General features: G+C 37.2%; 3 protein-coding genes across 6 annotated transcripts; all 3 read left to right on the plus strand.

Moving 5' to 3' along the window:
• Positions 1-332: 332 nt before the first annotated feature.
• Positions 333-5,858, plus strand: LOC307132388 (uncharacterized protein). 2 transcript variants are annotated; one of them, XM_079826651.1, is made up of 7 exons: positions 333-586; positions 1,046-1,378; positions 1,500-1,601; positions 1,983-2,051; positions 3,364-3,468; positions 4,929-4,984; positions 5,144-5,858. In XM_079826651.1, exons 1-7 carry the CDS (start codon positions 550-552, stop codon positions 5,321-5,323), a joined length of 882 nt encoding a protein of 293 aa, XP_079682777.1. In that variant the 5' UTR covers positions 333-549; the 3' UTR covers positions 5,324-5,858. The 2 variants fall into 2 exon arrangements, with proteins under 2 accessions (XP_079682777.1, XP_079682778.1); XM_079826652.1 differs by having other exon boundaries at positions 436-586; positions 1,503-1,601; positions 5,144-5,857.
• Positions 5,859-9,162: 3,304 nt separating this feature from the next.
• LOC307133202 (natural cytotoxicity triggering receptor 2-like) lies at positions 9,163-12,396 on the plus strand. 2 transcript variants are annotated; one of them, XM_079828072.1, is made up of 7 exons: positions 9,163-9,335; positions 9,880-10,212; positions 10,334-10,417; positions 10,536-10,610; positions 10,781-10,882; positions 11,130-11,155; positions 11,349-12,396. In XM_079828072.1, the coding sequence occupies exons 1-7, from the start codon at positions 9,293-9,295 to the stop codon at positions 11,493-11,495; spliced, it is 810 nt and encodes a 269-aa protein (XP_079684198.1). In that variant the 5' UTR covers positions 9,163-9,292; the 3' UTR covers positions 11,496-12,396. The 2 variants fall into 2 exon arrangements, with proteins under 2 accessions (XP_079684198.1, XP_079684197.1); XM_079828071.1 differs by lacking the exon at positions 9,163-9,335 and having other exon boundaries at positions 9,725-10,212.
• rap1aa (RAP1A, member of RAS oncogene family a) lies at positions 12,272-23,660 on the plus strand. Of its 2 annotated transcripts, none has more exons than XM_079828073.1 (8): positions 12,272-12,378; positions 14,315-14,379; positions 16,146-16,214; positions 16,309-16,365; positions 16,453-16,593; positions 20,353-20,496; positions 20,618-20,740; positions 22,619-23,660. In XM_079828073.1, the coding sequence occupies exons 2-7, from the start codon at positions 14,323-14,325 to the stop codon at positions 20,705-20,707; spliced, it is 558 nt and encodes a 185-aa protein (XP_079684199.1). In that variant the 5' UTR covers positions 12,272-12,378; positions 14,315-14,322; the 3' UTR covers positions 20,708-20,740; positions 22,619-23,660. The 2 variants fall into 2 exon arrangements, with proteins under 2 accessions (XP_079684199.1, XP_079684200.1); XM_079828074.1 differs by having other exon boundaries at positions 12,334-12,665.
• The last annotated feature ends 1,566 nt before the right edge of the window (positions 23,661-25,226 follow it).

Below are 25,226 nucleotides of genomic sequence, written 5' to 3' on the forward strand. Positions count from 1 at the left end.
AAAAGGAAGTAATTGTACTAGGTGAAAGACTGGCTCTCTTGTGCTCTGTCTTTCTTTTTGCCTATCACAGTCTTGTTAACAACACTAAGCTTGCATAATCAATCAGAGACAGAAACTGTCAACTCCACTGCTAATCAGTTTTGTTTCCTTCCTGACCCAAAGTCTGCTGTGTTTGCCCTTGCAGCCATACCGGTCCTACTCAGTGGCAGGGTTAGATTTACCTCATTTTCTGACTTTGGCAAAATAAATGTTTATTAGGGAGGGGCCCAATCGTGTGAGCAGGCACATGCCTAGAATGCCTATAAATCTGGCCCTGGTCGTACTTTTAAACTGTCATTGGTCTGTTCTTTTGTAGGTCTCTCTCTCTGTCTGTCTCTCTGTCTCTCTCTCTCTCTCTCTCTCTCTCTCTCTCTCTCTCTCAAAAAACGGTTCCTCAGTTGACTGATGGAGCAGACAAGTGTGAGACAGGAAGCAGTTTATAATGTTTGTGTTATGTTGTAGTTTATTATTGGGAATGTCTTGCTTGAAGAGGATGATAAGTTAGGGAGAATGAAAACCCATCTAAAGAATCTGTCTCTTTTCGTAGGTAAATACTTTTTTCCTGCTTGATATAATTATTAATCTTGTATTGTAGTTGTGCGCATGTTTAAAAGGAATTAAGTGACCTTTTGAATTTAGTGACCTTTTAACTGAAATATCCCAATTATCCGAAATATATGACTAATGTGTTTTACAAACAAAAGTTCTGTAGTAAATCCACATTTCATTGATAATTAAATTTTACAGGGTTAAATGATCTTGCCTGAATTACTGTATATGTGACACTTCACAAAGATTTAAAGATGGTTTCATTATTTAGAGATGCATAAACTAAGACTGTTTTAAATTGACATCTCATTGCAGGCTATCAATGTAAATATAAATGTGAGTGCAATTGAACTGGTTCAGCTGTAGTTGTTTGATGACCCTCATATTGTTGGGAAAAAAGGATTGTGTAGAAAATTTCTGTTTGACCAAAAGACTGAAGTAATGACGATTTCTCTAGTTTTGACCAGCGTTCTGATGAAGTCTGGAGATGCTTATGAGGGAACAGTGGGTGAAAAGGTGGAGATCAGATGTCCATATCCAGATAATCAACTATACACACCCAAGTACTTTTGCCGTGATCCCTGTGGATCAGAACATGTTTTGATTAAAAGTGCAAAGACTGATCAGTTTGTCTCGAATGGAAGATACTCTATGATTGATAATGTGAGTGGAAGGTTCTTTACTGTAACCATCAGTGATCTCAGTCTCAAAGACTCTGGTGTTTATTACTGTGGACTTGATCAATGGTTCAAGGACACATTGAATAAAGTTAATCTGTCTGTCCGTTCAGGTGGGTATTTATTTATAACACTTTAAATATAATACATTTGTCTTCCTATTGAAATAATTTCACATTGCTTTACAAAATGTTTATTAAACTTAAATTCCTCTTTTTTCTGTTTTATTTTCAGCAGCTCCTGTGGTCAGACCTTCACACACCCCTGAAGAGACAATTATAACCACAACTACATTTACATGGACAACAACACTCACCTCTGCAGGAGTTACATCCAGTCAGCAAACTAATGATCCATTTTACAATATTTGATTATTTTAATTTAAGACAAACATAGGCCTACTTAATTTAGTCTGGTTAGGCCTGCTTTTGGAAAACGTTTAGGGAAACAGAATGACTTACAGTAGACATTTGATAATGAAATTTGTCAAAATGTCAGTTGTTTAAATATCTAACATTCAAAACGTCTTTTGCTATATTTTGAATTAGGTGATTTGTATCCTATAGTTATCACATGCTGTAGAGATAAATGTTAGTATTTTACACTTTTACCTTCAATGTTCTTCAAAGGAGAGATTCTACCTCATTTATAAATCTGTAATTCTCTCTCTCTCTCTCTCTCTCTCTCTCTCTCTCTCTCTCTCTCTCTCTCTCTCAGATAACTCTACTTCATATGAGCAGTCCTCACCAACAGTCCAGTCAAAGGGATCAAATGGATTCTTTTTTTGTATGTATTATGACCATTATAATTTCTTTGTGTAACATTATTCATATCAGATTATTTAATAATGACTGTCATAACCTGTCAACAGTTAGCTTGATAAGCCTAAAATGCTTCAGCAAACAAAATACAGTTTTTCTCGATTGCTAAGACACATTTCTTGAAAGCTGCTCTCCTTTTTTCTAAACTGTGAACACAAAACCCAATTTTCAAGCTACATTCACAAAACCTCAGACTCTTCTTGCAAAACCAAACTTTCACCTCAAAACAGTTCAATCTGTGCTCAAAACTGAACTATGTTGTCAAATCGTGCCCCGCGTCAATCAAAATTAAAAACACTACTGAACAGTCACTAAACACTACGTAGAAAAATAGAAAACGCAATGCTCAGGACATGAAGCTGGAGAAATAAATGTTTATTGTTCACTGTAGGCTAAATGCATGTTGCAAAAAAAAAAAAAAAAACCTGTTCATTTAGCACTTGTACAAAAAGACAAAACAGAAATCTTATGCATTTGCCACTTGTGTACAGTAAGCCCATGTGAAAATAAAGTACACAAATATACATGGAATACTTGGCCTACGAACAGTTAGACCAACCCTCCATTACAATACTACAGTATATGGTACAGTGATGTACTGAAACATATATTTACTTACAGTATACTGTGGTACAGTACATAGTATGTCATACAGTAATTGCTGTCAACATTTACATACTGTACTATGTCAAAAAAAGGTAATTACCTGTTCTCTTGGACACAGTGGACACAGTGAATCTACTGATGTTTGGTTGTACCCTTTGTCCAGCCTCCCTCATGCTCATACCATGGACAAGAACATGGTCAATTACAGTAGCTCTAATTTCATCAGGAATTACTGTTCTTTGTCTTCGCTGATCACCTCGACCACCTTGACCTCCTCTCACACAAACTCTTCCTCTCAGATTTCTATCCATTGTAGGGCCTCACAAACCAGTGCTCTCGGAACTGGCTTACTGTAGATATGTTCCCTCACATCATTAGCCACAAGTGTGATCAATTTTGAGTTGTTGTGTTCAAGTGGTGACATCTGTGCTTTAATTGTGTTTGACTTTTGTCACCTGTGCTCACCATTTTGCAGCACGGGTGCATCACAATGAAAATGTATTGGCAAGTTGTGTCTAAACAGGTGAAAAGTGCTTATGGTTTTGCCAAAAGAGTGATTGATTCAATCAGTGGGTTCAGGCAACTGAGCATTTGGTTCAGACAATAGGGTTTAGTGTTTTAGCAATTGAGAAAAACTGTAATATAATTTTGTCTTTCTCTTTTTATTTCAGTCAGCATGCCTGTGGTGAGTGCAGGTGTTCTCGTGCTGCTGGTGTCTGGGGTTCTTGTGGCTTTAGTGTTTCTCTGCAGGAAAAGATCACATTCAAAGTCCAGATGTAAGACTGCACACACATAAAGGGCCCTATCTTGCACCCAGCGCAATTGACTTTGTACACCGACGCATGTGTCATTCCTATTTTGCACCCGCACAAAGCGCGCTTTTCCCTCCACAGAAGCACGTCGCTAAACTAGAGAATGAACTTGCGCTCCCTGGGCGGTTCAGCGCAAAAAAGGAGGCGTGTTCCGGCGCAAACAATCCCTGGTGCTATTTTGCTGTTCCATTAAACAATTGCGCCACTGACCAGAAAAAACCTAGTCTAAAGTCAGTGGCGCGTTGCGCGTTGTTCATTATGCTATTTTAAGGGCGCATGCTTGACCATAATGTATAGCGTGCACAACGCGCATACACTTTGCTCATGTAGGCCTAATTAGATATGATTAGATTAATCTACACAGATGCAACAGTTATTTTTGCAAATCATAAATTGTTACACTAAAAAAATATTAACACATGAGATGACGGAAATCATTGTGGTGTGCCACGAAGATGTGAAAAAATAGGCATAAATCTAGCTTACAAATGATTCAGGCTAATTGTAATAATTAAGGATAAGACCTGTTTGCCCAATAGTGACATATATGTATATAAGGACATCTGACAAATTGGTTTGTCCGTCAAGAACCAGGAAAAAAAATCGACTGAAAAACTGAAAAAACTGAAAGACTGAAAAAAAAAAAGACTGTGAAATCACCTTTACCATAATGTACAACATTACAACTTCACTTCTCTGTCTTTCACTGCTCTTACAAGAACATCAGTCTCCTCGGCTGTGAACCGCTCCTGGCGTGCGCCTGGTAAATACGCCATAATAATAGCAATCCATAATGGAACTTGCGCACCTGCTTTTAAAGGGAATGTTGGATGACGCTCGGATTGATTTATTCACGTTACGCCCAAACCACACCTATGAATAATGAAGAGCCATTTAACCCGCCGGGAAAATAGCAACAGCGCCGAGACCCACCCACAAAGTTACTTGCGCTTCGCGCTTTGACACTTGCGTTTCAGATCGTTAAAATAGGGCCCAAAGACTTGATCTGATTCAAATGTCCAACACGCTAAAAAGGTTCTATATGAAAAGTGGTTCTTCGTCATAATCATAGAGGAACCCCTTTTGGTGCTATATAGCACCATATCTTAACATGATAGCAAAAGAACCGCTGAAGAACCACCGAAGCACCAAAATGACAGCACTTAAAAAGGTTCCCCCCTATATGATTACGAGCCAAGAACCAATTTTAGTGGCATATAAAACCTTTTGTTTTTGTTTTGTTTTTTTTACAGTGAATAGTGAGTTGATTTAAATTAAATAATGTGATAAAAAAAACATTGCATCATAAAAATCAGGCCTAGAGGACTGGTGTACCTGTCATGTGATCATATCTTATTTTGTTCAGATCACTAATGCAGTTTAAGTCACTTTGAATGGGTTCTACAGCATCATGTTTGTTTTAGGTTTGAACCATGCTGTTCCTGAAAATTCAGTTCAAGATTCACCAGATCTCAACCGGGTATGAAAACATCTGCTCTTGCACAATTTTATTCTGAAGTACCAATATCTGATTACAAACCATATTAACCCAACAAAACACAATTGATCAACATTCGTTAAACCAGATTATGCTAAACATGTTGAATGTACACAAAATATGTTTTCTGTCTCTCTGTAGACTGTAGATGATGTCTTTCACATCTACGATGAAATGGTGACCACGTACAGCCCGGCTGGTCCAGCTAGAAATGCAGATTCTTCTGTGATATATTCCACCGTGCAGCACTGTGATCCTGCACCTCAGGATGTTGTGAATGATTTTTATTCCCTCATCGCACCACTGAGGATAAATGATTAGATCAGTCTCATGGTCTTTAAAAAAACTCATACTTGTTGATGTTAAATGATGCATGTGTCAACTTGCAAAAAAAGGCATGACTTCCTGCAAACATCCTGCTGTGGACACGTGTAAGGTTGTGACATTCAACTGAGCTGCTGTGTTAAATTAATAGTGTTAATTCCCTGTGTAAGTAACAGCAGTAGCTTTAGGGTTGTAAATGCAAAGTTGCATTTAAAAAAACCAAAAAAAACCAACATATTATTTGTTTAACAGCCTGGCTTAGTTGAGCAGATCAAATTTTATGACCAATTACGTAGAAATCTATGGTAAATTCATATTTTTCTTACTCCTTTGTGTTTCTGTGTGTCTTCTTGTGTCCTTTTAGACCGATGGTGTGTATTATTGTTATTGTGAGATTATAATTATAGTATTATTATTCTTTTGCCCCAGTGTCTCTTATATTAATGCTTGTTTATTCTATATCTGTCTAATTTTTTCTGAGAATAACAAGTTGAACACAGTATTAAAAAAATATGTTGGGCTTAGCGTGTTAATTTAGTGTGTGTTTTTTTTTTTTAATACATATGCACACATTGAAATAGCTTTGAGGCGTCTATGCACAGACTGAAATAGCTTAGTTGTTACAATGAGGCCGTTTCACTTCACAATCTTCATCTCTGGAGGACGCTGAAATTAAAAAGTGTCAAAAGACACATCCGCACAGTACTTTTAACTGCTTGATTTCTTTTGATTACAAATGTGTACTGAGCAGAGGTGTAAAAGGTAGGCTACTCAAAAATGTTACTCAAGTGAAAGTACAATTACTAAATTAAATTTTTACTCAATTAAAAGTAAAAGTATCTGGCCAGAATCATACTTGAGTAAAAGTAAAAAAAGTACAACATTAAAATTGTACTTGAGTATTAAAAAAGTAAAAGTAGCAGCAAGAATGAAAACTAGAGATTCTTCTTTAAGCTTTTAATCTCTAAAAACATGAAGTGAATAAACCACATACAAAGTTTTATCCTGCTTTAGAACTGTCTGAATTTAATGGTATTTATCAAACTATAAGACTACTACCTAATGCCAGTATGCGACATGCTACTCAAAGTTGTAAAACCCCGGATTTACCCCGTTGCAGTCGTATAATGCATGTGAATGGTACATGCATTATATTATATTATATATTTTTATATTATATATTCATTATATATACCACACTTACCGGAAGTGATGGCGCGCTGAACGGGTGTCGGACATAGATCGTTTTTGAGGTAAAAATATTATGTAAATACTGTTCGGTTTCTCACACAAACCGATCGTTTCATATAGGACATCAATGTGTTGTCACGAGCTGCAGAGTTTAATATGGATTTGTCTGTGCAGGTTTTTTTTACTCTCATAGATGATGCTAGTGAGCCCGATCTCACGAAAATGCATATAAATAATAAGAGTGTGCAATCTCGTGGAATGTATACGCCAAAATGAGTTTTAGCGTGCATATGGTACGCCGTTTTTCGCGTGCATATGATACGCACTTTATGGCGTATTATACGTACGATCCCCCCACCCCCTACCCAAAAGCGTGTCATATACGCCATAAAGTGCGTATCATATGCATGCGAAAAACTGCGTAGCATATGCACGCCAAAACTCATTTTGGCGTATACATTCCACGAGATTGCACACTCGTACTATTGATACGCATTGTCAGGAGATCGTGTTGTGCTAGTATGTACCATTCACATGCATTATACGACTGATAGACTGCAACGGTTGGAGTAAAAAAATCTTCATTTGTATTCTACTGAAGAAACAAAGACACCTACATGTAAACAGATAAACATAACATTTTCATTTTTGGGTGAACTATCCCTTTAAGCAGAAGCTGATTTTCAAAATTGTGAGTGTCAAGCGTCAAGGGGCTGAAAAGGTATCTTGCAGTGCTGAAAAGCCTCTCACTCTAATTTCCAGGGCTGCGTTTCCCAAAACCATCGTAAGCTTAAGTTGATCGTAAAACAATTGCCACCAATGGTCTGCTTAGGGCCCCCTTTGCCACCAGGGGGCCCCCAAGAGCACATGAAATGACTTTTTTTGCAGTATGTTATTTCATGATGATTGAAATCGCGAAATGGCCTTAAACAATTACTAAATAAACTGCAAAAAAGTTTTGTAGTATATGCACGGATTGATTCTGACAGCATTGCACGAGCTTGCGGCGCCATCGACCAGACACTATTCGCTTGTTAGCCAGGGTTCAAAGTCCAAGTGCGAGAAAACCAGCGCTAAAACGTAACTCGTCAGTTGCCCGGCAACCTTTTTATGAATGGATGGATTTGAGAATGTGATATGGTTTAGGGTGAATATCTTGTCTGATGTGCTGCATGTTTTGTACGGAGTACTGCATAGCTTCCAGTTTCTCAATAAATGTTTTTCTGCAAACTGCTATATTGTCCCCTTGGAATTATAAGTTGTGTAGCCTATATTTTGGAAGTTTTTATTTAGAAAATAAAAAGGTTCTTTCTACACAGTCGAATGGAATACAAAAAAAATTAATTTTATTTCCGCCAAAATAAAAGCTCTGTTTAATGTTTGAAAGAAATCAACATTTCTTGTTTTTAAAAGAAGTCTCTTCTGCTCACCAAGGATGCATTTATTTGATCAAAAATACAGTAAAAACGGCAATATTGTGAAATATTATTATAATGTAAAACATCAGTTTAAATGTGAATATAGTAAAGCGTCATTTATTCCTGTGATCAAAGCTGAATTTATTATCATTACTCCAGTCTTCAGTGTCACATGATCCTTCAGAATTCATTCTGATATGAGGATTTGATGCTCAAGAAACATTTATGATTATTATCAATGGTGAAAACAGTTGTGTATAATATTTTTACGATTTTTTGAAAGCTTTCTATTTCAGAGAAATGCTGTTCTTTTGAACCTCCTATTCATCAAAGAATCCTGTGGAAAAGTGAGCATATTCAGCATAAGAGACTACTTAAATTCTTTTTTTTTTTTAAAGTACATATCCCAGTCTGAACTGTAGTACAGTAAGGCTTTGAATATTAACACCTGACCACACCTGTGGGTTTTGCTACTGTTACAATTAAAAACCGTATAAGGGTAAGACCATTACTGCCACACATGATGAAAGCAACACAGCTACAACTACTAAAATTGATACTGGGTGTGCGAATTATCAAGAACTGACAATAGTCAATCGTATTGGTGGCACAGAGGGGCCCCCAAATAAAATTCTGCTTAGGGCCCCATAAGGGCTTGGGCCGGCCCTGAGTCACTTTCAAAGGACCAATTAACATGTCTGACTAATTTCATGGAATGTGAAAATGAATCTCATTGGCAGAATAAATACATTTAAATTAAACATTTAAATTAAACTGGGCATCAGCGCAATTCAATTGGTTTGGTAATAGCAAGGGAAAATAGAATGAAATGATCTCCAAAAAAACTGTAAATAAAATTGTAAGGAGTAAAAAGTACCTTTTTTTTCTTAAAAAATGTAATTAAGTAAAAGTAAAAGTATTGATTTTTAATTGTACTCAAGTAAAGTAAAAATCCCCAAAAATAATACTTAATTACAGTAATCAAGTAAAATTACTCAAGTACTATACACCCTTGGTACTGAGCAATGTTATGTTTGACTGCATCTGGTTTTTGCATAATTTTAAAAACTGAGGAGAAAAGTATTTTATTGTACTTGTTGTCACTCTCTCTTGCTTCTTAACAACATAAAGTTTGCTTTGTTCTGCTTCTTTAAGTTGTACTAGTTTCACTGCTAAACGATCATTGGTTTGTCTGTTTATAAGCAGAAGTATCTCTCTCTCTCTTTCAGGGTGGGGCTTCTTTTCAGTTCATCGGCAGTTGCGGTGTGAGAAACATTAAGCAGATTTTATACTTAGATTAAAGTTTGTTTTAATGAAATTGTTTCTTTATGAATCCTAATCCTGTTTTGAGGTGGATATGATGTGGAGAATGAATACAGATTTTCTATGTCTTTTTGAAGGTAATATTCCTTTCTTTACATTTTGCATCCATTTCCATTCCATTTTTGTTTTTAAATTATGGATAATATTATTTATTTAGTATAACAATATGATATTTAATATTTAGAGATGTCACCTTGGAATTATAAGGTTCTATCTGACATTGACCTCACATATTCTTATTCTGTGACAACTTATTTTCATTATGTGACTTTTTTATGTTGTGTACATGTTGGGACTTTTTATTTAGAAAACAAAAAGGTTCTATCTACAAAGTCGAATGGAATGCAAAAACCTTGAAGCGCAATATCTCAAAACTGCTCAGAATGCAGATAGATACTTATAGGCCTAATTCCAAGGTGCGATGTGTACAGATAATTTCACATTGAATTCAACGCTATAAAACATAATGTAACTGAGTTTGAAGTTATTTTGAGAGCTTCTTTGTGTTTAGTTGTCTGAAAATTGCTTTTATGTTGTTGAAATTTTAATGGGTCAAAGTGTAATTTCTCTGCATGTCTCTGTTTAACTCAACTGAAAATGTTAAGTGTGCTTTCTCTATAGTTTTAAGTGTTGTGTTGATGAAGTCTGGAGATGCTTATGAGGGAACAGTGGGTGAAAAGGTGGAGATTAGCTGTCCATATCCAGATAATCAACTATACACACCCAAGTACTTTTGCCGTGATCCATGTGGATCAGAACATGTTTTGATTAAAAGTGCAAAGACTGATCAGTTCGTCTCGAATGGAAGATACTCTTTGATTGATGTTGTGAGTGGAAGGTTCTTTGCTGTAACCATCAGAGATCTCAGACTCAAAGACTCTGGTGTTTATTACTGTGGACTTGATCAATGGTTCCAGAAAAAATTGAATAAAGTTCATCTGTCTGTCCGTTCAGGTGGGTATTTATTTATAACACTTTAAATATAATACATTTGTCTTCCTATTGAAATAATTTCACATTGCTTTACAAAATGTTTATTAAACTTAAATTCCTCTTTTTTCTGTTTTATTTTCAGAAGCTCTTGTGGTCAGACCTTCACACACCCCTGAAGAGACAATTACAACTACATTTACATGGACAACAACACTCACCTCTGCAGGTAAAAGTTCAGCAAAAAAAGAGATGTTGGTCCATCAAGAGAGTGTTTGACAAATGATGTACTATTTGATTAATTTTGATTATTTGATTAATTAATTTTGAGATTTTGTCTCTCGCAGATAATTCTCACTCATATGAACTGTTACCACCAACAGTCCCATCGTCAGGCTCCACTCCTTTAATCAACAGCTCTGGTAACGCTTCTTTTTATATATATTGTCAGTTGTTGCTGTTATAGAATACTTACAACAACAGTAATCTGTCATTTGTTTTTGTCCATACACTAACTTATGATTATGGCACACATTGCAGCAACATGAAATACTGTAGTAATTATATAATCTTTTTCTTTTTATTCCTGTAGACGTGACTGCGGTTTGTGCAGGTGTTTTTTCATTCCTGGTTTTCTGGATTCTTGTGGCTTTAGTGTTTATCTACAAGAAAAGAGCATATGCAAAGTTCAAATGTAAGATCACACACACTTTAACTAAGACTTCAACTAATGTAATAATAAAATAATAAAGCAATGAAATACTTTTTTAAATAACCTCAAGCCTTATATGCCATTGTTTATGATGCTTTCAGACTTCATTCTGTGATGATATCTCATATTCCTCAGGCCTTTATTTTTCTTTAAGTCAATAATGAAATCTAACATTATTTGTATTATTCACATGTCGATGCTTTGAAACCTCACATCATTGAATATACAGTTCAAAATCCACTAGAATTCAACCAGGTATGGGAACCTCTCTTTTGTGCCACAAAACAAATGCATATGAATGATTTATCAAAAGAAAAAAATAAATGAAAAAATGAGTACATTTAGATTATTAGCTTTGAACGTTTTGTGAGGTTAAATGTTTTGAATATAGACTCACTATAGAATCTTACTGTACAGACTCCCGTTGTTCTCTTTTTCTCTCTGTCAGACTGTGGACGACATCGGTTACCTCTGTGAAGAAACAATAGTGTATATGTTGGATGATCCACCTAAAGGAGACAGATCTTCATTAATATATTCAACTGTACATTACTCTGATCACATGACTCAAGAACAGGGTCATTCTGAAATGTAACATTGAATATTTACTACTCTTCATGTTTGGCCCAAGTTAATCTCATGAGAAGAAACATCTTCACACTTCTCATATTACAGATAACAAAATTTCTGTAATCAATTGAATAAAAACTATTGTCTGCAGTGTAACTTAGCCATCTGTAAGTCTGCTGACCAGACGTTATGAAATGTAGTTCACCATTTCCTGGGTTGCACATCCGCTCTGCTGTTTAGTTTTGACACTGTTTGCAGTGCATTTGTGGTGCATGTGGTCAAAGAATGGAACATTTAGCAAATGTTCAGGCCTATCAGTTGCAAACCAAATAACCACCCCTTGACTTGAATGAAAATCTGTATGGTCACTCATGGTCTGATTTAGTAGGGATACATGTAAAAAATTCTAATGTTGAATATTAAGAGCATTGAATCATCAGTTTGGTGATTCCAGGATTAGCAGAATAGTGGGGTTTTGATTACTTGTTGCTACAGTGCAGGTTCTTCAGCTGTACTGGTCACATTTGAGCTCATAGGAAAGACTCTTATATTGCGTGTTTTTTGCGCATGCTCAGTAAAATGTTTCAGAAATTTTATCGGGTTCCTTTTGACAAAGTCTATGCAGTTCAAAATTAATAAACACCGATTTTAACAGACGACGACGAGAGATTGCACTCACTCAAAAAGCAATTTGCATCAGATTAAGTATTTTTTAGAATTATACCATAAGTAGGCCTAACTAAACTAATGGTAGGCTCTTTAACCCGTTCGTTGCTGTGTCAGGCCAGCATTCCGCGCGCTGCAGTGACGTTCGCATCCCCGGGCGTGACGGGAGTCTGTCTGTGATTGCGCGACTGCCCGGCGCAATAGTGGTGCTATCCTGCATGCTACTCGAGCTGTGGGACACGGTGAGTGAACTGTTAACGAGCCCCGAAACACCGCGACCCTGCACGGACAGTTGCTTACTAGTGCTGTACAGCGACTCGCGGGTTTTGGAGGAAAGTCGCTGAACGAAACCTCGCGTAACGAATATGCTAACGTGCTAGCGCGAGCTAATGAGTCTCAGGCCGGGTAACTGAGCAGAAATGAACCCGCACAGCAGCACCGCTGCCCAGTGGAATTCATAGGAAACATCGCTGCGTTTACAGGCCTTTACTGCGTGCAGACGAAAACACACAAACCTGTCCTATTACCGGTGAAATATTTGATCTTCGCGTGTTATATGTTACTACTATGTGCTTGTTAACAAGTTAAACTCTGCAAGTTTATGTTTATACTGCGTTTTGATGAACTCCTAGTGTACACACTGGCATGCAGTCTTGATTCGACAAGTGACCAAAATGACATTAACGTTACAGCTGTTAGAGTAAAGGAATTTTTCCTGCAATCTGGGTCCTACAGCTATAGAAGAGCTGCAGTCTGTGGCATGTTAAGATTACAAAACAGTTTAGGTGACACTATAATGTTATTCAAACGTCGAGTGGAGACATTGGACATTGGTTATTCCACATGAACACCTGTTGCAGTTCTATCTGTATTATTTTGTTTAATCTGTTTTTAAAAAATATAGGAACTGAGTCAGATAAGACTATTAGATTGTTATAATTTACTGATCTGAAGAAAATGCGATGGCACAGTCTTGTTTATTCCTTTTTATTGCTTATAGTGATCACATTTAATGGTGTGAATGGAAGACATTATTGCATTTACACAGGGCTTTTCCTTATTTATTATTCCGTATTTCCTTTTTATTGCTTTCTCTTAAGTGTACTGTCTTATAAGACCATACACAAACTAACCTCCATCTAGCCTTTATCACCTGCCAGTAACTGATTTGCTTATTTACAGAACAAGATATGATTTTAGGAGGGTATTAAAGCAGTTTTTGGACGAGACACGTTTTCCAGTTTGTTCATATGATGTTTGGCATAAAGCCTATAGAGGAGAAAACGCGATCAGATTTTTTGTTTCTTGCTATCTTTAATGTTCCTTAATCTTTAAAATGTTTTTATTTAGCTTTTTCTAAATTTAATTACTTCAGGCTGAATGAAATGGTGCATTAACACAGCATCAGTTGAATCTGCATGCAGTATATAAGCTGGTTGTTTGGTAATTTGGATGTGGGATTTAAAGTGCACTCTGAATGATCTCAAACAGCCCGGTAAAAAATGTGCACGGCTGTAGTGATGGTGCTTTACAGGACATTAATTTAAAGTTACAATTCATCAAAGAATGTTTGACCACACAAACTGCATAACTAAAGCATGCTAATTAAAGTCGCCATGAAATGGAAGTTGAGATCTTGTTTTTTTCCGCTTACTGTGACGTGAATCTGAGTGAAACAGCTTCACAAACTAGAAAAACTGTAGGGCATGGTTGGACATGTGAGTGACAGGTTGCTGCTGGGGGTGGGCCTTCACATGCTATCAGAAATTTCCCACTTCTGAAGTTGTGATTATGAGCTCTTTGCATTCAATTTTTGATTTTAGAGGCAGCGTTTATGTAAATTGTTTTACTAGGAAACCAGCATTTACGATAAGTCTGATACCATGTGAAGGCAGCATTATTGTGTTTTGATTAAATTGAGGGCACATTCATTTTTTTATTTTTAATGGGTGCGTATAGAACACTTATCAAAGATTTACAAAAATCTAGACAAAAAAAGGTGAAGGGATGATAATGGTTTGAGAGTAATAATCAGATTATGAAAAAGTGGTGTAGATCTGGTAACCTCAAGTGTGCTAACCACGTCAGAAAACCAAAAGTCTATTGAGTGCTTCAAACTGTCATTGCACTGATAAGTGATTTGAGTGTGTGTGTGTGTGTTGTGATTTAATCTTACAGGCCTCAGCATGCGTGAATATAAGCTTGTCGTTTTGGGCTCTGGAGGTGTGGGGAAGTCTGCATTGGTAAGTTCGGAATTATTTAAGTGTACACATCGTTGTTGTATTATACACCGTTCAGGCATAACATTATGACCACTGACAGATGAAGTGAATAGCACTGATTATCTCTTCACCACGGCACCTGTTAGTGGGTGGGCTATATTAGGCAGCAAGTGAACATTTTGTCCTCAAAGTTGATGTATTAGAAGCAGGAAAAAAGTTTGACAAGGGCCAAATTGTGATGGCTAGACGACTGGGTCAGAGCATCTCCAAAACTGCAGCTCTTGTGGGGTGTTCACGGTCTGCAGTGGACAGTGGTGAACCAGCGACAGGGTCATGGCTCATTGATGCACGTGGGGAGTGAAGGGTGGTCCGATCAAACAGACGGGCTACTTTCAGATTGCTCAAGAAGTTAATGCTGATTCGGATAGAAAGGTGTCAGAATACACAGTGCATCACAGTTTGTTGCATAGCCGCAGACCAGTCAGGGTGCCCAACAGTGGGCACGTGAGCATGAGAACTGGACCACGGAGCAGTGGAAGAAGGTGGCCTGGTCTGATGAATCATGTTTTCTTTTACATCACGTGTATGGCCGGGTGCACGTGCGTCGCTTACCTGGGGAACACATGGCACCAGGATGCACTATGGGAAGAAGTCAAGTCGGCTGAGGCACTGTGATGCTTTGGGCCATGTTCTTCTGGGAAACCTTGCTGGGTCCTGCCATCCATCAGGATACATGTCAAGTTACTTTGACATGTACCACCTACCTAAGTATTGTTGCAGACCATGTACACCCTTTCATGGAAACGGTATGTCCTGGTGGCTGTGGCCTCTTTCAGCAGGAGAATGCGCCCTGCCACAAAGCAAAAATGGAAATGGGTTGAGGAGCACAACAATGAGTTTGTAGTGTTGTCTTGGCCTCAAAAATTCCCCAGGGGCCCGTTCTTCGTACATCGCTAACTCAGTTAGCTGGATTTGATTGTTGACGATTTGACATGATCTCGGATTGTTTGGTTCTTCGAAGCTCATCCTGGACTTGCTGTCATAGTAACAGGTCCGTAAGCTTAAACCTGCTCATGAGCAGGCTTATTTCATGTAAACAGGATTAGATTGCATCTTGAGGTGATACTTAAAATCTGTCCCAGCCACTGCTACTTTATTACAAGAGTTCATTAGTGAACCAGGGGCATTAATAATAATTTTAAATAATAATATAAAAATGTTATATTGTTTATGTATATGAGAATGTATATAATATTATAATGTTGTATATAATAATATAGACACAGCCACTTGATTGAGCGATTTATTTTTGATGGAATAATTACTTTTAATTAAACCAGATATTTTAATCCAATCCGCAAATTCGTTTGAAGAACCAAATTAGCCTGAGATCAGTTATCACGATTAAAAGATCTGGGATCTGTCAAATCATCTCAGATGTAATAAGCAACGTACGAAGAACGGGCCCCAGATCTCAATCCAATCGAGCATCTGGAATGTGCTAAAACAAACAAATCAGATCCATGGAGGCCCCACCTCAAAACTTACAGGACTTAAAGGATCTGCTGCTAACATCTTGGTGCCAGATACCACAGCACACCTTCAGGGTTTTAGTGGAGTCCATGCCTCGTCAGGTCAGGGCTGTTTTGGCAGCAAAAGGGGGAAAGTTATGCCTGATCGGTGTATATGGGCATTTTATACAGTTTATAACTGTCCATGTAGTGGTTTTCACTCTGGCCAGTAGTATTTATTTGGATTTGATGAGATTCTGGTCTTTTCTCTCACAGACAGTCCAGTTTGTACAGGGAATATTTGTTGAAAAATATGACCCCACAATAGAAGATTCATATAGAAAGGTAAGTAGTAACCCTTTTTGGTATAGCTGAACTAATACTCTAAGAATATACATTAACACAGCACTTCACACCCTTTTTCTTTCTCTCTTTTTAGCAAGTTGAAGTTGATGGCCAGCAATGTATGCTAGAGATCCTGGATACTGCAGGCACAGTGAGTTCAATATGATGCATGAACTGTTCCAATTAGTTAATTAGTCTTCTATGCGAACTCAATAGATTATTGATTATTTGCCTACAGGAGCAGTTCACAGCGATGAGGGACCTGTACATGAAGAACGGTCAGGGTTTTGCTCTGGTTTACTCCATCACAGCACAGTCCACCTTCAACGACCTGCAGGACCTACGAGAGCAGATTTTGAGGGTGAAGGACACAGAGGATGTGAGTCACTTTGCATTATAATAAAATATTATTATTATTTGCGGTGCTTGCTTTGGCAAATCATCAAGATTTTTAAATAAATAAATAACCTGACAGCCCAGCTAAGGTCAGCTATAGCATGTATTGTACAGCAAAGTCAAAACAAGTGATTTTTACTGAGACCTCAAGAGCTCCGAGACATGCATGAAATTTGCAGAATCTGCTTTCAAACTGTGGCACACCACGCTACTTTACCAGAGCACACGCTTTCTCTATTTAAAGCTCTTTGCTCATTAGGGGTTTTCCATGCATACACAATTTCAGTTCTCTATGCAAATTACATGAACAAATTAAACATGCATATATACTGCCATTTAAAGTCTTGATTTTGAAAATATTTTTGAAAGAAGTCTCTTATGCTCACCAATGCTTTATTTACTTACTTAATTAAAAAATACAGTAAAATTTAGGGCTGAACGATTAGTTGCATTTGCGATAATATCGCGATATGATAAAACACGATTTTTTTTTAAACGTAAAGACTAGGGGTGTAACGGATCGCAGTTGATCTGTGATCCGTACGGATCACGACCCACGTTTCGGCACGCACGTGACCAGCGGATTTATTGAGCTTTTTTTTAACTTGTGGATTCATCTGAATTGTTTAGCGATCGCAGACTAAAAGAAGTTTTTCTGCCGATATTGCTTTTTAAATGATCTCGTTGCTTTAAACTCGATGCTGAGTTTCAGAGAAATGCGTGTTCACGTGAACAGGGCATGTTAATCAGTCAACAGTGGCTAGCGTAGAAGAACTTGAAAAGCCTCCCGCATCATTCAAATCACATGTATGGGAGCATTTTGACTTCCCCGTAAAATATAATGATGACGGAAGAAGGGCGGTGGACAAAACTGTAACATTATGTAGGCACTGTGGCACGAGAAAGCCGTATGAAAGTGGCGCATACATCGAGCATGGCACCTGCTGACGCCCGTTTCACACTTACTCCGTTTGCAGTGCGTATTTTTTCCGTACCCATGTTAACGGATACAGCTTTCACACTGCACGCGGCTTCGGCCCGTCAGTGAGTTCCAAGAGCGCGTAGCCATACAGCTGTGCTGCGATCTTTCCACACATACCCCTTTTCCACCAAGGCAGTGCTAGAGCTAGATCGGAGCCAGAGCCTAGTTTCAAATCGGTTCTTTGTGTTTCCACACCCAAAGCCCCAGCTCCGAGCCAGGAAAAGTGGTTCTTAAGTAGCACCAAAACATTGCTGGGCTAGAACAGGGGCCCGTTCTTCATACCTCGCTAACTCAGTTAGCTGGATTTGATTGTTGACGATTTGGCATGATCTTGGATTGTTTGGTTCTTCGAAGCTCATCCTGGACTTGCTGTCATAGTAACAGGTCTGTGCAGCGCCGATGCATCTCGAACAAGCCTGGTGTGTTTGTGTTTCCCGCTGCCCAGGGTTGCCAGGTTTTCACAACAAAACCCACCCAATTGCTACTCAAAACAAGCCCAATCATGTTTCAGGAGGGCTTCCCTGGTAAAATCACATTTGGGGGTAAAATATGTGTTTTTTTTTGGCATGGTTGCCTACTAAAATTCACATTCCTGGGGCTAAATATCACATAATTGGGGTCGCTTCAACCCGCGGACATGAAAAACAGCCCACGGACTTGGCAACACCTCGCTAGCGTTGCTGAGAGAGATGAGACGTATACAGTGACGTAAGACCTGGCTCTGTTGTGGCTCTCAGCATGCGGAAAACCAAACGGTTCTTAGAAGGCTCCTCAGTCGAACCAACTATGAACTGGGACTAGCTCTGGCTCTGAACTAGCTCTGGCTCTGATCTAGCTCTAGCACTGCCTTGGTGGAAAAGGGGTAACAGAGTCTATTTTTGGATGTGCTGGCGCTGATTAAAGCGAGAATGTTGACATCCTAATCTTTAAAAAAAAAAAAAAAATTGTCATTTATAAGCTCAGGCCTATTTTCGCGTCTCAGGTTGTTTTTTTTACATGTTACACTTTAACAACTGAGTAAAATTGTATTTAGTCAGATGGTTATTTATTTATTTTATTTTTGTTAAAACCATGTAGGTTATTTTTGTTAACACCAAAAGTTCCTTGTTAACCTGTATAACCATATATGTTATGTAAAAAATGGAAAGCATATAAAAATGGTCTCCTCCCCCTTTTATTCTGATCCAAAAAATGATCCGATCTGTGAGTTTTGTGATCCGTTACACCACTAGTAAAGACTGCGATTACAGTCTGGTCACGTGACACGTGAGTAAGCAGTGTGCAGAAGCAGCATCAACTTGGCACGTTACACCTACAGGCCTGGCCTAAAGGAAAGAACCGTTTATGTTTCCGTGAACATTCGCGGGTTTCATTGCACAGGATATATGCGTTGTGAGAAACGTGCGCTTTGCTTGATGTTATGTTTAGTGCGTGTTCTCGCCTTTTTTCCCTACAAATGCTCTACAAAGGCTTAATTTATGTCGTTTGGAATGCAGTGTGCTTATATATTAAAAATAGGAAACTCACTGACAGAAGACTTTCAGTTTCAAAGGCTCGTGCCGCGCTTTGTGAAGAGTGCCCACATTTGCGGCTGTGCACATCTCAAAATGATTTTATGACGCAAAATTAATGTAAACCGTAATGTCTTAAGGAATTAAAGAGACAGGACAAACCACATCTTATAATTCAAAAGAGATTTGTGCATTAGTTTGAGTGCAGATCTCCCGCTGTCTGCGATGTCATCATTGATTTTTCTTTCTTAGCTTTACTATTGCCTGATTGATTATCACTCACAGTTCAGATACTCTTAAATACTCAAAGCACTCTTTGTTCATTGCTTGTAATATGTTTTTTGTTCCTTTTTATTATTTACTAGTTTTGCAGCTATATTAGTTTATATATTTAAAATTATTAACATGCAATTGTTTTAATAAATTTTTTTAATGTGTAATTATTTTAAAAAGTACTTATTACATATATAATTAAAAAAAAGATTTTAAGTTTTATTAAGATTAATTTATAAGAAAAATGTTGTTGGAATTCAAAACAGAATTGTTTTGGAATCGGATCGTGACTCCCAGAATTGGTATTGGAATCATTTATACGTTGATTTATTGTTGAATAATACAGAAGATAAAAAGATTAAAAAATAACCGCATATTCAATCGCAATATTGGTAAAAAAAAAACGCATTTAGATTCTTTTCCAAAATCGTTAAGCCAGTAAAAATATTGTGAACTAGTTTTACAATTTAAAATAACTGTTTTATATTTTATCTTTTAGTTATATTTTATGTTATATTTAGTTATATTTGTCTTAATTGTCACATGATCCTTCAGAAATCATTTTAATATGCTGATTGATTATCAATGTTGCAGAAAACAGTTGTGCTGCTGAATTATTTTGTGGAACTGAGATACATTTTCTTTTAGATGTATCAATAGAGATATTTTGTAGCATTGTAATGTATTTATTGTCACTTTTGATCAATTTAATGTGCCATTGCTGAGTAATTTTTTTAATTACTTTAAACAAACCAAACCATTTGAACAGTAGTGTATATATGAATTAATGTGGCATGAGAACTGTTGTACATGGGACATGTTTTGTTTGTGCCTCTATACTAGACACGGATGTTTTTAGTTCATGCTATTTTAAAATCGGTTACAATTTTTGGAACGGCCAGTGAGTGTGATTTCTGTTAAACCAAATCCAAACACAGTATACACAATTAAAGGATGTCTCTCTTTTTGTGTCTAGGTGCCAATGATCTTGGTTGGAAATAAGTGTGATTTAGAGGATGAGAGGGTGGTCGGGAAAGAGCAGGGTCAGAATCTTGCTCGTCAGTGGAGTAATTGTGCCTTTCTAGAATCTTCTGCCAAATCAAAGATCAATGTCAACGAGGTGAGTCACAGTTCACTGCACTTTATCCAGAGCAAGATGCAAACAAAAAAATGCACTTGTACCGAGTACACAAAGACGGTTCTCTAATAAAAGTCTTTTTTTTTGTGTGTGTGTTTATCAGATCTTTTATGACCTGGTAAGACAGATAAACAGAAAGACGCCAGTGGAGAAGAAGAGAGCGAAAAAGAAGTCGAACTGCATCCTGCTGTAACACAACTGCATCACTGCAGCAGCTCTGAGCCAGGTAGTCAATCAGAAATTCATTAGGAATCTGTACATGCATCATCCATGATCAATAAAGATTTCACCCTGTGTGGTTTGCATCATGGATGCCTACTAGGGATGCACAATATACCGGTTTTTACGTGATAAAGCAGATTTTTAAAAAATAAATTCTGTATCATTTGTCCTATTTTTACATTCAGATTATCAGATTACCATCATTTAACACTCAAAGTTAATCTTTAAAAACAGTAAATTAACACTGTTAAATGTAATTCTTAGCAAATCTCAAATATCCACTTTCATACTGTACATTAAAATGCTGTAATTCACTTGTAGCCTTTTTGTTTTTCAGTGTTTTATTTTTACATCATTTAAATAAAATAGTATGGAATTTTAATATTGGCCACTTATCTGCTACTATATGAAAATGACATACAGTATTAGCCAGAGTTTTAATAACAGATCATCCCTAATATCTGTGGAGATATCTGCAGAAAGCTATTGACTTGGTCGGCATTACTGGGAACGCCCAGAAAAATGTCATATCCGCCATCCATATGCCGTGGGGGAAAACAAGCCATTAGAATGAATGCGCGTAGGCCATGTTAGATGCTTTATCTTTACTCTTTGTAATGATTACGATTTATTTTTGCTTGGTGCAGTCCCGAAAAGTTGCCATGTGACGTTCTGCACCTCTAGTAAGTTTAAAAACCCTGATCTGAAGTTTTATGCTGCCAAATAGACAGACGGAGCCGTTCGTCAATTCCGAAAGCCTGCAATACGTCCATTACAATTAAACATTTGCACTACATGATGCTGGTATTATTGTAAAGATTAAAAAAAGAGATTTCATGAATTGCAACGGCAAACATTTGTTGAACAAAACGCCAATAAAGTTGTCACGGGACTCAATTTATCGCTAAAGCAGTTTTTCATGATGAGCGATCACATAGCCACATAATGCATGAGATTATTAATGTACAAAACATTCAAAAGTCTTCTTTATTTCATGATGGGAAGGGCTGGGCTTATATTTGTGCTTCATGGTGATAGTCACATTATATGTACGACACTTTCTCGTCAAAAGACATGTTGCTCCCACAAATAATACACAACATAATAGCTAGGCTACTTCATAAATCACCCAGTCTTTTGATGAAGTCGGTTGCTATACAAAAAGTAAATAAAAAAAATCTTTGCTATTGTCAGTAATTCTAATAATATTGTGACACTGACATGTCAACTCCAAATATAGATTTCATAGCACAAGACACGTTTTATAATCATTTTAAAACGTTAAATGTATGTAATACATACTTTTAATCCATTAAATTAAGGAACACTGAATTAATGTCTTCATCGAAAGACTGGGTGTTTTATGAAGTTGACATGTCATACCTATATGGGGGTCGGCGGAGCAGCATGTATTTTGATGAGAAAATGACACCTCTGGCCATTGACATGGGTCGTTTATCAGTCACAGAGACTGTACGGACAATCTGACCAAAAATGCCTCGGTTTGTCTATACATCTTGCTCTGTCGAGCGGCAAAAGGGATTCTACACAGGCTATACTGGGTTAACCCCATGCATTTCTATTGTGGGGGAATGGACTGTTTTCCCCCACGTCGACTCCACCCCCATGCCACGCCTCCGCTATGACACAACGACCAAGTCTATCATTAGCCTTCCCATTCATCTTAATGGTGTTTGTTGCATCTTTCTGCTCCATTTAAAAAAAAAAAAAAAAAACAGCACCACCTGCTGAAGCTCAACAATTTCTGCATTTTTGGCAAGACTTGTATCGATTCTAAAGCTGAACTTACCTTTTGCTTTGGCAGCTCGGTGAAGGGTTAGTTGAGACGGATGTCATTTTTTTTCTTCTCTCTCTTTTTCAGATTGCCGAAATGAAGAACTGTTGCCCAGCTGGCCAACATTCCAGTTCCTCTCTACAGTTATTGGCCAAATCAATAAGGCAGACCACCACAGACTCCTCAACTAAAACACAGACTTGACAGTAAAAGAGAGAAGCAGCCTCTGCCTTTACTTCCAGAACAGTCTTGAAAATGTTCTTCCCCCCCTGCTCTTTGCTTACTGTTTTTTTTTTTCTGAAGGAGATTCCACTATGAGGATCTGTGTCTGGAGCAAAAGCTCTGTCTGTGATGTGGCAAGGGGGGGTTAGACACTCTGGGAGAGGGTTCAGGACTTTCTTAATGGCTATAGAAAGTATGGGGACATTTCAAAACATGTTCATGTTTATAAAATGATCAGAAATGTTTTTTCCCCCATCATGTTTGGACTATCAATAATCATTTGTACAGAGAAGCTGTGTCCTTCATTCATCACAACATTTTTCCTGAGTGACTCATTTCTTTTCATCTAAAGAAATTGTGGAAAATTTAAAACTTCTTTAGGGTGGTATGGTTGAAATAACAAGAACTTTGGATCTGTCTAACAAGAACTTTGGATCTGTCTATCTTTAAGATAAAGATATATTGTAGCCACTGCATTTTTTTCCCCCCACAATCAAAATTACACAAATTTTCCAGCTTTTAAAAATAATGACATTTTAGTATATTTTCTTCCCTTTATTTTCTTTGTGGTATTTTGCGGTAGGCTGTAGCTCAGCCTGGGATAAATATCAACCGTTTTGTGCCTGAGCAGGAGAAGGATGAAATCAGATCTATAATGCAGAGATGACTTCTCCTCCGATAACCGCTAAACCAATAATCAATAGTCAGTCCTTGACACTTAATTTGCCAAGTTAAATCAGTCTTGATGTGTCAAATATTTCATTCTAGTTTTTTTTTCTGCTCCATGGTTTAGTTGAGCATTTCAAGCAAAGTGTCTGGCTGGCTTTTGATTTGTTTTTAAAGTAATGTGTGCTTTGATTTTTTTTTTTTTTTTGACATTGATTTAAATAAATGTATTTCATATTGATGTGGTGTTTTATGTGCATTTATAGATTGCCATTCCTCACTAACAGAGACCATTGGAGAGATGCTTGTTTGCGTTTTTCAGTGGTTCACTTTATGTACTGTAGATAAAGTTACAGCACTAAGCCATGCAATTAATTCCACTTCTTACACTTTTATAAAAGCACCTTACAAATAGGCAATGCAACAATATAAGTGATTCATACTTGCTGCATAACAGATTACATGTTGTATTAAATGCAGAAAAACAGCACAAGTGTGTCTTCATTCATAGAATAATGTGAGGAAATTAGTCATGACAAGGGCAGACGTTCCTGATGTAAGACTTCATGGAATTGACTTTTACGTGATTTTCCTTTTTTATTTATTTAAAAAACAGCTTCCCACATCACATCATGTATTAAATAGCTCCAAGAACAAGTATAGAAGTTATTGCAGCCATGTGTTTTTTTACATATACAGAAAAGAACACAAAGGTGCTGATAAAACAGGAAGGTATTTGCATTTGCTCAGTTTTTCATTTTTGCATAGCAAATGATCATCATTGCATAGTTTTTTCTGTCCAGCACAAAACAGCTTTATGCTTGCAAAGCTTTTTTTTTTTAACGATTATGTAAGACAGTTGTGAAATAATGCACCAATCAGGACTTTTTCATAGAGTGATTGACAGTTGGGCTTCCTCCTAAACCGAAACACATCAGCAGAAAAAGCATTTATACTCTCAAAGGACCTCATAGAAACAGCAGCACATTTCCAACACAATTTGACTTAATATTTTTCTGTTTTCTTCTGACACACACACACACTTTTGTTTTTGTGAAATGTGAGGACATTCCATAGGCGTAATGGTTTTTATACCGTACAAACCGTATTTTCTATCCCTACACTGCCCCTAAACCTACCCATCACAGAAGACTGTGCAGTTTACTTTCTGTGAAAAAAAACTTGTTCTATGTGATTTATAAGCATTTTGAAAAGTGAGGACATGGGGAATGTCCTCATATTTCACCCTCTTTTTGTAATATTATAAGAAAACATGGAATTAATTTCCACTGTTATGCTGATGACACTCAATTATATATTTCATCACGACCAGATGAAAACGCTAAATTATCTAAACTGACAGCGTGTGTTGATGATATTAAACACTGGATGACGTGTAATTTTCTGCTATTAAATTCAGATAAAACGGAGGTGTTACTTATTGGTCCAAAAAATTGCCCACAAAACCTCTCACAATACAACTTTAACTTGGAAGGATGTCCTGTCGCTTTATCCACTACAGTAAGAGACCTGGGTGTTATATTAGACCGCAACTTATCTTTCGAAAGTCATATTTCATATGTTACAAAAACGGCATTTTTCCACCTTAGAAACATTGCCAAGCTACGTAACATGCTATCTATTTCTGATGCAGAAAAGTTAGTTCATGCATTCATGACCTCGAGACTAGATTACTGTAATGCTTTATTAGCTGGTTGTCCTGCATCATCGATAAACAAACTGCAGTTAGTCCAAAACGCAGCTGCTAGAGTGCTTACTAGGTCAAGAAAATATGATCATATAACAC

The sequence above is a fragment of the Gobio gobio genome (genome assembly GCF_949357685.1).
Source record: "Gobio gobio genome assembly, chromosome: 10".
In the NCBI taxonomy this organism is placed as follows: Eukaryota; Metazoa; Chordata; class Actinopteri; order Cypriniformes; family Gobionidae; genus Gobio; species Gobio gobio.

What these genes read in the sequence shown, in the direction of transcription:
- LOC307132388 (XM_079826651.1), top strand. Translation starts at nt 550, where the DNA reads ATGAAAACCCATCTAAAGAATCTGTCTCTTTTCGTAG. An exon ending in GAATCTGTCTCTTTTCGTAG is followed by an intron (nt 587 to 1,045) that starts GTAAATACTTTT and finishes CGATTTCTCTAG; the next exon opens with TTTTGACCAGCGTTCTGATG. An exon ending in CTCTGCAGGAGTTACATCCA is followed by an intron (nt 1,602 to 1,982) that starts GTCAGCAAACTA and finishes TCTCTCTCTCAG; the next exon opens with ATAACTCTACTTCATATGAG.
- rap1aa (XM_079828073.1), top strand. Translation starts at nt 14,323, where the DNA reads ATGCGTGAATATAAGCTTGTCGTTTTGGGCTCTGGAGGTGTGGGGAAG. An exon ending in GTGTGGGGAAGTCTGCATTG is followed by an intron (nt 14,380 to 16,145) that starts GTAAGTTCGGAA and finishes TTTCTCTCACAG; the next exon opens with ACAGTCCAGTTTGTACAGGG. An exon ending in CAAAGATCAATGTCAACGAG is followed by an intron (nt 20,497 to 20,617) that starts GTGAGTCACAGT and finishes TGTGTTTATCAG; the next exon opens with ATCTTTTATGACCTGGTAAG.
- LOC307133202 (XM_079828071.1), top strand. Translation starts at nt 9,831, where the DNA reads ATGTCTCTGTTTAACTCAACTGAAAATGTTAAGTGTGCTTTCTCTATA. An exon ending in TCCTTTAATCAACAGCTCTG is followed by an intron (nt 10,611 to 10,780) that starts GTAACGCTTCTT and finishes TTATTCCTGTAG; the next exon opens with ACGTGACTGCGGTTTGTGCA. An exon ending in ATCCACTAGAATTCAACCAG is followed by an intron (nt 11,156 to 11,348) that starts GTATGGGAACCT and finishes TCTCTCTGTCAG; the next exon opens with ACTGTGGACGACATCGGTTA.